This window comes from Trichosurus vulpecula, chromosome 1 (genome assembly GCF_011100635.1).
Source record: "Trichosurus vulpecula isolate mTriVul1 chromosome 1, mTriVul1.pri, whole genome shotgun sequence".
NCBI lineage: Eukaryota > Metazoa > Chordata > Mammalia > Diprotodontia > Phalangeridae > Trichosurus > Trichosurus vulpecula.
The window spans coordinates 153,669,315-153,683,417 of NC_050573.1; the positions used below are offsets into that span (position 1 = coordinate 153,669,315).

General features: G+C 36.6%; 1 protein-coding gene across 1 annotated transcript in view; it reads left to right on the forward strand.

Annotated features, from left to right (window-relative positions):
- Positions 1–14,103, forward strand: part of RAD54B (RAD54 homolog B) — a 119,858-nt gene that overhangs the window by 62,513 nt on the left and 43,242 nt on the right. The window contains exon 4 of the mRNA XM_036754134.1: positions 9,554–9,748. Coding sequence (XP_036610029.1) covers positions 9,554–9,748 — 195 coding nt within the window. The remainder of the gene's footprint in view (positions 1–9,553; positions 9,749–14,103) is intronic.

A 14,103-nucleotide genomic window follows, 5' to 3' on the forward strand; every position in this document is an offset into this window, starting at 1 on the left:
TTTCAGAGGGAAATTAGTCATACCTACACTTTAGGAACATCCCTTTGGTGGCCAAGTAGAGGATGGCCTGGAGTGAGACTTGTGGCAGACAGGCCTACTGGAAAGCTATTGCAGTAGTCTGAGAGTGAGGTGATGAGGGTCTGCATCAGGGTCACAACTATATCAAAGGAGAGAAGGGGGCATATTTGAGAGATGTTTCATAGATGAAATAGATTGGTTATGGGGGGAAGCAGGGTGAGAAATAGACGTTGAAGATGACACCTAGATTGTGAGCCTGGGGGACTGGGAGAGTGGTGGTACCTTTGGCAAGAATAGAGAAATTTGGAAAGAGGGAGGGTTTGGGGAAGGTTATGAGGGTTTTATTTTATTTTTGTTCTTTGAGGGAAGGGAAGTGTGAAGGATAGATAATAAGTGCATATGCATAAGATTCAAAAAGAAAAACAAAAAAGTGAAGGAGTGATGGAGAAGGAAGGAGGGAGGGAAACAAGCATTATTGAATGCCTACTTTGTGCTGGGCACTGTTCTAAGTACTTTACAAATATTGGCTCATTTGATCCTACTAACCACCCAGGAAAGTAAGGTGCTATTATTATCCCTGTTTTATAGTTTAATTAGAGAAAGAGAGGATTGCTGCTGACCCAAGATTAGAGGGGAATTACAGCAGAATGTTGCTTCTAGTGCATGAGTTCCCACTTGTCCACCTTGAGCAAAAAAGTTTCATGAGGAAAGAACCTAAGGAAAGATGGCATGTGTTCTTGGAAAAGATCTTTGTTCCCACCACAGACAAAGCTTTAAACACCAGCTGGGTGGACATTCAGGCCATGTATTTGCATTTCTGGTAAGAGAGGCAGTGATGACCACCACAATCAAAGGAATTGAGATTTGTTTTACAGTCCTAGCCAACCCTTCCTTGAGCCAAGGCCCACACTTCAAAAAGATTCATGAGTGGACCAGTGAAGAGGACATCATATTGCCCTCTCATGTCCCTCACACCCCAAGCTGTAGGGATAATGGAGGATTGGAAAGTCATGCTGAAAAAGCCACTTCATCAAATGGGATGTTGGTGGGCAGGTTTGTATGATAATATCTAATATTTGTAGGGTATTTTAAGGCTTGCAAAGAATTTTACAAATCTTGTCTCATTTGGATATGTTTAAGTTGAATGACCCTTCTGATGGGTCAGTAGAGTCAGAGTAGAGTGGAAATAGAGATTGGGTAACAGTGAAGGAATGAAGTGAATGCAGCTTATTTTGTGCCATCTTTTCCTTCCAGGATTCAAAGGACTAGTTTGGTGTAGTGGACATGGTACTAGGCTTGGAATCTGAAAGACCCAGGTTCAAATTCTGCCCCAGATATCTATTTATTAGCTTTGTGACCCTGGGCTAGTTACTTAATCTCTCTGGACCTCCAAAGTCCCTTCTAGCTCTAAATCTGTGATTTTAAGGCCATCTTCAAGCTACTCTAACTAACCAGAGGTTTTAGTGGATTCAAATCTGTATAGGAGACAAGTACATATCCTGAAAGAAGGGAGAATTAGCATTAATAGTCAAAGTCAAGGGAACTACCACTCTCTCCCACCCCTACTTAAAGGGAGAGTAGGGGGTATTACTGACTGATTGAAAAGTGTGACATATTCCTTTAGGAAAGGGACTTGAAAAAGGTCAAGTTGTAGCCCAGGGATCAGGAAATGGGATGAGTGACAGTCACCAGAGAATCCCATTATCAATTAAGGCCAAAGGATAAGCTTAAAAGCATACTTTGATGAAAAAAGTGCTGTTGGCCCGGTTAGGAATAGGAGCAAGATTAACAGTAATAGTACTGTTTATTCTGTTCATTGGTTGCAGCAGTCCTCTACTATTAATATTTCACAATAGGAGTATTACTAAAACTCTACTAAGTCTATATGTTGAAGAGAGGAATCTCTCCCAGAGGAGATGATCATGGCTACAGCGACTGAAAATTTTGAAACTGATACTATTCTGCAGCTGGTGGCATCAACAAGTAATCCCAGAAAGAGGAATTTTGCCAGGTTTTAATAGTTACGTTGTAATCACTTGACTGTTTTTAAAGAAAACATCATATGGAACAGTAACAAAAACACAACAATCCTCCTCTGGGACTGAACTCCAGTTACTAAATAAACATGAAGGGGAAAAACAAATCATATGGGAGAGGCAAAATATGTATCATCTAAGTTCATATCCATAGCAGAGTTACTTGGAAGGATGTGAAGGATACTACTTTCCTTGAAGATGAAAGCTTGAATCTACTTTGATGACATCATTTCTGATGCACTTCTAAATAAGCACTTCCTCCTCTTCTTAACACAGTACTGAAGATGGCTTCACTTATTGGATAGAACTCTGGTTGCTTTATAAGCATATAGAACCCTGGCCAAGAGACCATATGAAGCATTTTTCCCAATAAAACACAGGAATTATTTGATCTCAACTTTCACTACTTCACAGAGATGTACCCCAGAGGTACTCTTTGAGACTTGATGCCACATAAAGGGGAGCAGTTTAAAAAGCTAATTTGAGCTTAAATGAAGCATAGCTTCCAGTAATATGAATGTGATAGTCCTGCTGTAACCCTGCTTAGACCACATCTGAAGTAATGTGTTCAGTTTTGGGAACCATATAATAATTTATATATAGTGTTTTAAGGTCTATAAAGCATTTCGCAAATATCTCAAAAGAACCCCAGGAAATAGGTGCTATTCTTATTTTAATAGAACAGAAAACTGAGGCTGACAGGTTAAACAATTTGACCAGGGTCACGTAGTCTTCCTGACTCCAGGTACAGCACTCTATCCACTATGTCACTTAGCTACCATATTTTAGAAAGGATATCAATAAGCTGAAGAGTGTACAGAAGAGGACAAACAAGTTTCAGATAGGTCAAGATGCCAAAAAGAGTGGAAAAAATGGTAGACAATAATATCACTAAAATTTTTGTTAAAGCTTTCGGGATATCAGTAACTATTGATTCTTTTATACCTACTTTCTCATCTTTGTAAAAATCACGAGAATGATCTGTTCATGTGTTGAAATTATGCTTAATGAAAATATGAAGGAACAGGAAGGAAAAATGATTTTCTACCATAGACCACATCTTTACAGCCCCAAGTTCGGGAGCCACAGGATCCTACTTTCCTTATTGTTTGTTGATTATAAAAAGTATTTGACTGGGTAGAACAAAATGCTACCTAAGAACTCTTTTCCAACAAGGATTCTCTCATGCATGTATAACAGTCATGTATAGTTCAACCACAGAAATAGCTGTTCAAGTAACCCTCTGATTATTAACAAGAAATGAACCATAAAACAGAAACATTTGCCAGAGATGTTTGTTAATGTCAGATGATTTCCTCTTCTACCCCAATCCCCCTCACACCCATAACATCACAGCACTTCTCACTGAAATCCAGGGTTACTCAAAGGATATTGATCTACATAAGAACAATTAAATGGTTTAAAATTTTCTATTGTTCAGATGACATGCAGTAATGATTTATTGACTTAGTACATCACAACTAACACAGTGCTTGTTATAAACACTGTGTCTGGACAATGGGTTAGGACTAGAAATGAAGAGGAGGAACAGCAGGCATTTGGGAAACTATGCTGTGTTTTCAACCATCTCACGCCTCTTCTCTGGGTAAAAAATCCCCCAAATGTCTTTTTTAAACAAACAGAAAAAAGATATTCTGAGGGTACTCTAACTTGGAAATCATGAAACAGCACAGTTTTCAGAGAGAGATGAAAGTGACTCAGCCAGCAGTGAAAGGCTTGTGAGCATAAATAAGCTTCAGCATATTTTAATAATGACCTAATAACCAAAATTATAAAAAGACCTATAGCAAGATCTCTTGTAAGTTGGGGAGAACCTCTGTGGACCAACTCTGAATTCAGAACGTGGACAATACACTTCCAGTCTGTGATCAGCTAGCACTTTAGGAGGGCCCCGAAAGGAAAAACAACAAAATTGGTTTTCTATCCTACTTTTTTTTAGAGCTTTTTTTCACTTTTTCCTTTGTCTCATTCTGTGCCCCGCCTCCCCATCCATTCCACTGAGCACTTTGCCCCTTATTAAGGAAATAAGAGACCATTTACCATGGGCTCCCTTTTCTTTCCTTCTCTACATCAGAATCTTTTAAACATTATCCCCCATTTTCTTCTCCTTTACTCTGGTTTCTGATGAAGAGGCTTGCCTTCTCCTTACCAGTTCCAACTCCTAATTGTGCCTAATATGTGCCTGCTTGTAATTTCTGTTCGTATTTTCTCTGAAGTTCAGGGTGCTGACTTTTCCCCTGAAGTAAGTGAATGATATGTGTATGTTTGATTAAAGTAAGATTGTTGACCCCTTTAAAGTTGCTTTCCTTTAGAAAAGCAGATCAAAGAACTTATGCTAGCAGCCCTCCTGTGTGCTGGTGTTATTGATCTTATACCTACCACAGCATCTGCAAGTAGCACTGTTGTTAAAATCAGTCACGATCGATTTCATGGAGTTATTGAGCTAGCTGGAAGCTGAGGCACTCTAGATAAGGGTGGTTGAATGTTAACTTAGACTGCCACAAATGAAAACTTAGACCAATACAAAATGAGGAACTGGCTATGCCCGCTCAGCTCTGCAGGAGCTCGGCTCAGCTGCACTGGAGTTCAGTTCTGCAGAAATGAGGAACTTGCTCTCTTTCTACAGTGATTATATATCACTTACTTTAAAAGCTTTAAAGTCTGAAATAGGCCTTATAAGATAAACCAACAGGATAATCAATGCTAATTTAATTATGAGTTGTTTCTTAAAAAAAGAAAACTTATTTCAAATATATATATGGTCATGCAAGACAAATTCCCACATTAGCCTTGTCTGAAAAAAATAAAGAGAAAGAAAGAAAACAAAATTTGCTTCTTTTTGGTTCTTTATTTGAAGGTGGCTAGCATATTTCTTTATGCATTCTTTGGAGTTGTATTTGGTCATTGTGTTGATCAGAATTACTAAGTCTTTCAACATTCATAATCTCTACAATATTATTGTATAAATTGTTCTCTTGTTTCTGGTCACTTCACTTTGATTCAGTTTGTATGAGTCTTCTAAGGCTTTTTTGAAACTATCCCCTTCATAATTTCTACTGTGCAATACTATTCCATCACATTCATGTGCAATAATTTTTTTAGCCTTTCCATGATTGATGGATATCTCCTCAGTTTCCAGTTCTTTGCCACTACAAAAAGAGCTGCTATAAATATTTTTTTACATTTAGGTCCCTTTCCTCTTTCTTTTATGTCTTTGTGGTATAGACATAGTAGTGGTATTGCTGGGTCAAAAGGTATAGATTTTCAGGTATAGTTAATATTACTTTCCAGAATGGTTGAACTAGTTCACAGTTCTACAACACTATATTAGTGTATCTGTTTTCCTGCAGTCCCTCTAGCATTTTTCATTTTCTTTTTTCATCATTTTAGCCTGTCAGAGGGAGATGAGGTGGTACTTTAGAGTTATTTTAATTTTCATTTCTTTAATTATTAGTAATTTAGAGCAATTTTTCATATGGCTGTTGAAAGCTTAGATTTCTTTGAAAATAGAGCAGGGATTCTTAACTTGGAGTCTGTGAACTCAGATTTAAAAAAAAAACAACCTATTTTTTTTTTTAAACAACCTATTTTAATAGAATTGGTTTCCTTTGCAATCCTATACATTTTATTTGCTGCATTTAAAAACATTATTCTGAGAAGGGATCCATATATTTCACCATATAGCCCAAGAGATCTAAGACACAAAAAAAGTTCAGAACCCTTGGACTGGAGTTGTGCTTAAAGTTCTTTAAAGGCCTGAATATCTGATGGGTATTCAACAATGATCAATGCCAAAGAATGCTTTTTTTTAATATACTACAGAGATTGTAATTTGGCATTTTGATTTTACTAAAATCAGACAACCTAAGAAACCAAAGTATACTGTGTTCATGGAGAAACTACACATAGGTTCTGAGTTGGAAAGTACTTTAGAAGTGAACTAGTCTATCTTCTTCCTTGAATCATGAATTCTTCTTACAATTTTCCAGTGAGGGATCCTGCAACTGTTCCTCACTGACCTCTAATACAGGAGAATTCACTGTTTCTTGGGTCAGAAGTTCCATTCCATTTAGGGACAGTGCTGAGTTTTTAGAAAGTTTTACCTTGAGCTGAAAGTTTGGTTCTCCATAACTCGCAGAATTGGATCAAGAATGTCTAAAACTTACCCAATTACCTGAAGGATCTCTAAATTTTTTAGTACATATGCCCCAGTTTTTATTTTTAATAATTATAATCACTCACATTTATATGGAGCTTTAAGTTGTGTTTAGTGCTTTAAAAATGTTATTTTATCCTTACAACAGTTCTGAGTGGTAGGTGTCATTATTATCTCCATACAGATGAAGAAACAGGCACATGGCAGTTAAGTGACTTGCATAGAATCACATAACTTTTAAGTGTCTGAAGCAGATTTGAACTCAGATCTTCCAGACTTCCAGTCCAGTGTTCTGTGTTGTCCCACCTAGTTGGAACTAGTTAGTAGATGGTCTTAGAGAGTTGCTGTGGCTAAATAATTTAAATTTAGCACCTTACTATGAACCTCATGATGATACTCTCTGAAATGAGGTAGGCTGCTCCTGGGGAAGTAGACAAGCATTATTTCTATCCTAGGTACTCTTGTCTATAGAATAAATATCCCCAGATCTTTTAACTGATCTTCATTTTACTATTTGATGTTCCCTTACTCTACAGGTCTTCATCTTCTAGTACTGTAATTTGATTAGATATACTGTTTATTTTCAAACCTGAAGGCATCTTTAAGTCTTTTGTGAGATAACTTGCAGAACTGGAAATGGGAAAAAAACATCTGCAGAAGGTTTTAGCTCCACTCTCTTCTTGCCCTTATAGATCTTGAATATTTCTATTTATTCTTGTTAATTATATCCTACATACTCGAAAAGAAAGCATGGTACAAAGTCATCTAATCTAACTCTTTTCTTTTATGTCTAATTCAAGGAGTATGCACTCGCCTTCATTCATTCATTCAGCAAACATTTATCAATTATTTACCTTATGCAAGCATCATGCAAGACACTGGAAATGCAAAGATGAAAAGCAGCAGTTTCTGCCTGCAAGCAACTTTTAATCTAGCAATATAAATGAGACATAAATACAAATAAGTATGAGGCAAGGCATACTAATATATGTGCAAAGTAGAGGTTTGAAGTCCTAAATTTGAGGAAGAGAATCATTATTTACATTCACTTAAAACTTCAACTTGCCTGTTGATTTTTTAATCTATATATAGCTATCTAGCTATCTGTATACATACTTGGAAATGAATAGGTGGAAGAAGGACTACTAGATTGCATCTGGATTCAGTAATCCCATTGAACAGATAGATAGATAAATAGATGATAGATGTAAATATAGATATATAAATATAGATAGATAAATATACACACACATGAGAATATGTATGGTCTATTTCATTGGACTCCCCATCTAAACACGTGTCATAATTGGAGCATTAGGGTTTTTTCCCATTCCATTTCCATGCATTGTTAGATCAGCTTCTCTTGAGTGGAATGTATTTCAGTAGGAGACTTTCATACCATTCTAGGATTTAATGAAATCAGCACAATATCACTGAAAAACAGGGGTGTCTGGAGGACCTGATCATTAGGGAAGCTGTGGTGAAGTGGAAAGAATGCTAGATTTTAGAGTAGAATTTGATACCTGATGCTTCCATTTACTACATGGGCAACATTTGCAAGTCACCTAACTTCTCTGGGTCTCAGTTTCTTCATCTTCAAAATGAGATGGGGTAGGGGGAGGATAGACTGGATGATTTCTGGATTTAGATCTTCTAGCTCTCATTGATCTTATTGGTTTATAGGGAATCCTTCTTTTATTTGCATTGTTCCCAGGTTATTCTCCACAACAGACTTAAACATCTTCTGTGAGCAGACATATCTTTTTTGAACCAAGTCATCTCTGTTGTTGCTTGACTCCAGCTCTTGTATGACTTTACCTTATATGTAGGAGAGTCTTTTAAGGCTATTTTATTTTTTTGAATTAAACACTTAAAATCAATAAATGGTAAACACACCATGTTATTGTATTCTCTGTGCCTTTTAGTTACTTGTATGACTGTAGAGATGTGGTCAACTGTAGAAAAGTAATGGGTTTTTTATAGATAGGTTGTTTCTCTTTAAAACACATATTTAGTGTAAGAATTCCTGTTTTCATCTGAACAACAATTTGTAGGGATGAGCTGGTTTGTTTGTTTTTTCAGCTGCCTTGATTGGGTCTGTTTTGTTCCTTATGTATGAGAACGTTTTTAATACAAGGCCAGGTTTTTCCAAGAATGAGTTTTTTATTATTCCATGCCATCCATGTTGTGATGAGTTGCAATATGCATTATTGGAGGGAATTTCCAAATAAATAAAAGGGGGGGTGGAGAAGGGAATAAGCATTTATTAAGCATCCACTATGTGTCAGGTACTTTGCTTTACAAATACTACCTTGGTTGATCCTCACTACAACCTTGTCAGGTGGGTGCTATTATTATCCCCACTTTACATTTGAGGAACCTAGGGTAAAAAGAGGTTAAGTTACTTGCCTAGAGTTATGCAACTAGTAATTAAGTGCCTGAGGTAATGTTTGAACTCAGGTCTTCCTAACTGCAGGTTCAGCCTACCCACTGTGCCACAGTTCTGTTTGATGAGGTTTTTTTATTTCGGTGTCACATGATCCTGGATACTCAAATGGTCCAGAGGGCCAATTTGATTAATTCTTAGCCATCAGGCAAGAATATTTTAATAAATATTGAACTGGTTCCTTGTTTTCTTTGAGTGACAGCATGATATAATGGGAAAGGACATAGGACTGAAGAAAGTCTAGTTCAGTCCACCACTTATTGGTCACCTGACATTGGTAATTCTAACCTCTCAGCCTCAGTTTTCCCATTTGTAAATGGGGATGTTAATACTTTCACTTCTGGCTTTACAGGATTATCATGAGTATAAAATATAACCTTTAATGCACTATGTCAGTGGGATGTCTTATTGCCGTTTTATACTTGTGTTATGCTGATAGAGGTGAGAGAGACTTTCCTCTCAGACGGCATTGCTTATCTTGTTTTTCTTAGGCCTATTTAAAGTATATAATACTAGTTGTTTCTTTAATATAATAGTTAAGATTTTTTAGTATTATCTTGAATTTCTAGCCAGTAATATTACCTTAGGTTATTGAATCTTAGCTGAGTTCGTGTAAGACAATAAGAGCATTCCATTTATTGCACTCTCTTGGTAAAAGAGTTTGCTCTGATTCTTAGTACCATTCCAGGCATAATCCTAAGATATATTTCATCATGCATATATTGCCAAATCCTTTTTCATACTTAATATCCCTCAACATATTATTTACTTAAAAGTTTTATGGCTTCCTTTTTGATGTTATCTAAATCATTCCGTTCAGATGTTAAACTGTTCACCTTTGGTACCATTAACCTTTTGGCATTTTTGTAGTTCCAGCACTTGTGGCAGCAGCAGAAGTAGCCAAGTCAAAGGAAAAAGAAGCCTTACCTGGCCATGTGACAAAGTATTTCAGTGTTCTTTGGCGTAAAGTTTCAAAGAAGAAGCACAAGAAGTGGGAAGGTGATGCTGTCCTTATTGTGAACGGAAGGTCATTCACCCTGAAGGACCTGGAGGGCAGAGACATTGGAAAAGGTAACCTTGTACTGTGGGGAGATGTTAGGAGTGTGACTTCAGTTAATGTACATTCCTGCCAAGATGAAAGACTGACATTGATTTGAGTGCTCAGCTTTTATTTAAGTGGGCAGTAACCAGCCCTCCTAGGTCTGAGGTTTATACAGCATTCCGTGCTTCCCAGTGCACAGAAGCAACATAATACATGTACTCAAGTGGCCTTGGTTCTACTATTTTCTTCCCTGCAGTATATCCCATAAACAGAGGTGCCACATAGATCCATGGCTGGTTGTTTCTGCTGAGGATGAGATGTGGTTTCCCTTTCCACCCCTTAGCCCCCATGTATTAGAATTGAAGTGCTTCCTAGGAAGATAAACACACATGTGTGCTCACACAAACACACACAAGATATAGAATATAAAGGCAGCTAAAAGGCTTAGTGTCCAGCCCTATTCGAACATGGTAAAGTCACTTAACTTCTATCTGCCTCATTTTCCTCAGCTGCAAAATGGGGAGCACAATGGCACCTACCTTGCAGGATTATTGTGAGAATAAGGATCCAGTGAAATAATACTAGTAAAATCTTTAGCATAGTGCTTCACACATGGTAGGTGCTTAATAAATGATTATTTCCTTCTGTCATGTCCAGAGTTATGCTGGAGCCAGTTCATAATGGCTCAAGAGTGCCAACTGTTAAAGTTTTAGTGTGAGCATTTACAACTTGGAAATAGGCATATCCTACAAACTAAGATTTAATTTATTATTTTATTGATTGTCTAGACTTAAGAAAGTGATGGGGAAAATATTAATAATGCAAATTAAACTTAAAAGTAGAGCATGCATTTTTGGAGAGTCAGTTGTTAAACATTTACTAGCATATCTCTGGATATATATTAGTGTAGAAACATGACTCAAAGCACAAAATGGTCATGGCATGGTAGTATGCTTAATATTTCAGTTTTATTTCTTTTACTTGAGGGCCTTGCTTTAGTAGTGTTGCCATCATCTCCCTGTTTCATGATCTTCATGTTTTTGGCGTCACAATTCCAGCCTGGTTTTGCTCATGTAGAGCCTTAATGTATAGTTTGCCTACATGGACTTTTCAGGGCTCCTTATCTTATATTCATAAATATCTCTACAGTATAGTCCCTTTGTATGGTCTTTTGGAAAATATTGGTCTTCTAAAATATTCTGGGATATAATAAGCAAAAATGTCACAATATATTCTACTTAATATTAAAATATTTTGATCTTTCCTTATGGTTTCATACGAAGGGGTATACTTCTTAAAGTAATATCACAATTGATCAAAATGCATAATGGACTTTACCAGTATTTCATCTGGTCTATGATTTTTGTTCTGTACCCCTAACACTCTGTTTGAGACTGACAAAAATAAGGCATTTGCCTTTGAGTGGGATGACAATCTCAAGACTCAAAATAACTGAATGTAGGTAGCCTTTGTCTGTTGTTTATTTTTATTCCCATAAGGAATACAGAAACAAGTAGGCTTATCTGTTGGCATTTGTCTGAGATTTAAAACACTTATTTTATTGGCTTTTTTGGAGATTCATTTGAGTACTAATTTATTTTATTCACATTTAAGCCATGGTACACAGGAGGAGGATGTTAGAAGAGCATGTTTTTGATGGAAATAATTTTCTCATTCTGTTAAGAAAAACTATTTTGAAAAAATGTGCAAGGAAATGGTGGTTGTTGCTAATATTCATGTCCTTCCTATAGAATTCAATGTCTCATTCTTCCTAAATGTAAATCATTTAGGTCAGTAAATCAATCCAATGAACACTTATAAAGTGCCTATTATGGAACTTGTAACTCATTGTACATATGCCAGAAATATTATGAATGAAGTATCTAAAGCTTGAAGTCCCTCAAATGGCTAATATCCAAAAGAATTAGCAACTTTAAAAGTTACATAGGGATGGGGACTTCAATAACAACAATAGCAACAAACAGCATTTATATAGCACCTACTATGTGCCAGGCATTGTACTAAATGCTTTATAAATATTATTGCATTTGATCCCCACAACAACTCTGGAAGATAGGTACTGTTATTATCCCCATTTTACATTTGAGGAAACTGAGGCAAAAAGATTACACAATTTGCCAAAGGTCACACTGCTAGTAGTCTGAGATTGGATTTGAACTCAGGTCTTCCTGACTCCAAGCTGAGTGGTCTGTCCACTGTGCCACCTACCTGCCTTTCAATTATGCAGTAATTCAGTTCAATTCAATTTTACATTTATTGATTGAATGCCTTACAAGTACAAGGCCCTTTGCTGCATACTGTGGGCAACACATTTAAATATCTTTTTAAATGACCCTATGCTCACACTGTGACTGTATTGGTAAGAATAAAGCATCCGGCGCTGAATAAAGATGACAGCTTCATTATCTGATGAAACCAAATGTCGCCAGCTTCACCTTGTTGGGATCTTACTGTCAAGTTGGGGGAGAAGATGAGAAGATAGACGTCATCTATGCCACTAATAAAGATGTGGAAAAGTACAGTACAAAGGGTAGATCCATAGGACACTATGCAAGAAAAATCCCTCCAAGCTGACATCAACAAATTAATGACTATTCTTTGGGTCCGGTCATCCAACCAGTTCTAAATTTGCCTGTCGTGTCATCTAGCATATATCTCTTCATATTGCCTTTAAGGATAGCTTGAGGAATTATGTTAAATTCTTTGTTAAAATCTAAGTTTTTCTCTCATCTACCTTCTGATGCAGGTGAGAATTCCTCTCTTCTTATTCATACTTTTCTTCATTGTTTCTCCCTTGAAACCGATCTTCTTTTTAATTTTAATTTTGTTATGAACTTAAAAAATATCAGCAAATATGAACATTTCAAAACACAAGGGACAGAAAAAAGTATTATATGTAAAACTGTGAACTTTTGTTACATAGATTTTTTTAAAAGCCTATGTTAAATTTAAGTGAGACATAGCTTTTGTTCTTGAAAAGGAATATTTAATTTTCCCTTGTAACCTAGAGAAAGGAAATAACATTCTTCCAGTCTTCTCTTTCAGGACAAAGGCCAACTAGAATGTTGTATATACACAGATGTTACTTAATACTGGCAGAAGCGCAAACTTAGTACTCTTTGTAAGTGACTGCTGAATTCTTCTTTTTCACTATGCTTGCTTGAAGGCAAGATCCATTTCCTTTGTTTTCTTGGATAACTCTTGTACTTAACTGTGGTGGCAAATTGCCCATTTGCTTTGCCTATTTGTTAAGCTCATGGGTTAACTGGTTACTGGTTGTCCCTAAGTATGGCTTAATTTATTTAAGGTAGATCTCCCACCTTTTCAGTAGTGGGACGATACATTCTATTCAGCTGCCTATGATTCACATTTAGCACATAGTTCCATACCCTTGTCTCACTTTGTCACTGATTTCAGATATTTCTTTGTATTATTTTGGCTGCCAGGCTCTTCTTGTAGGATAGTAGTGGGAGTAGAGCTGGAATGATAGATTGGTTCCTTATTATAGAGGGCCCTGTAAGCCAGTCTGAGGATTTTATTGGATTTTTGGATGAGCAATTACAAACTATTGAAAGTTGGAAGCAGGGGATGATATAATAGTAACTTTGCATTAGAAAGATAAATTGGGCAGTGGTGTGTAGCATGGATTATTTAGTGTGTGTGTGTGTGTGTGTGTGTGTGTGTGTGTGTGTGGAAACTATTAGGGGAGGCCATCATAAAAGGTTTAGGCAAGAGGAAATGAAAGGATGGTGTCAGTGGTGAGAATAGAAAGGAAGGAATGGGATTGGCATTAGAGGCATTTAATGTAAAATTTATTGGACTTGGGGACTGAATATCTGGGTTAAAGGAGAAAGAGAAATAAAAGATCTCTGAAGTATCAAGAACGAGTGACTGAGAGAATTGTGATATTTTTTAACAAAAATAGTAAACTAAGGAAGAATTAGTTTCAGGAGAATGATGAATGTGACTTTAGACTTATGGAGCTAAAACTGTCAGCTAGACATCCAGACAGAAATGTCTAATAGTCAGCAGTTGTAAATGTGGTACTGTATCATAGAGTAAGGTGTAGCTATAAATAGAGATTCATGAGTCATCTGCATGGAGATGATGATAGTTGTAGTCATGGAATTAGATTAAATCACTCAGATTAGAGAGGGAAGAAAAATAAAGTTGAATATAAAATCTTGGGGAATGCCTACACTTTACGGTGGCAGAGGAACAGCCAGCATAGTTTAAAAAGACTGTCAGAAAACTAGTAGCACAGCCAGGAGAATGTAGTGTTATAGAACCCAAGGAGGAAAGAGTTTCAAGAAAGAGTGATTTGACAAGATTGTTATGATACAGAAAAGTAAAGTAGGATGAA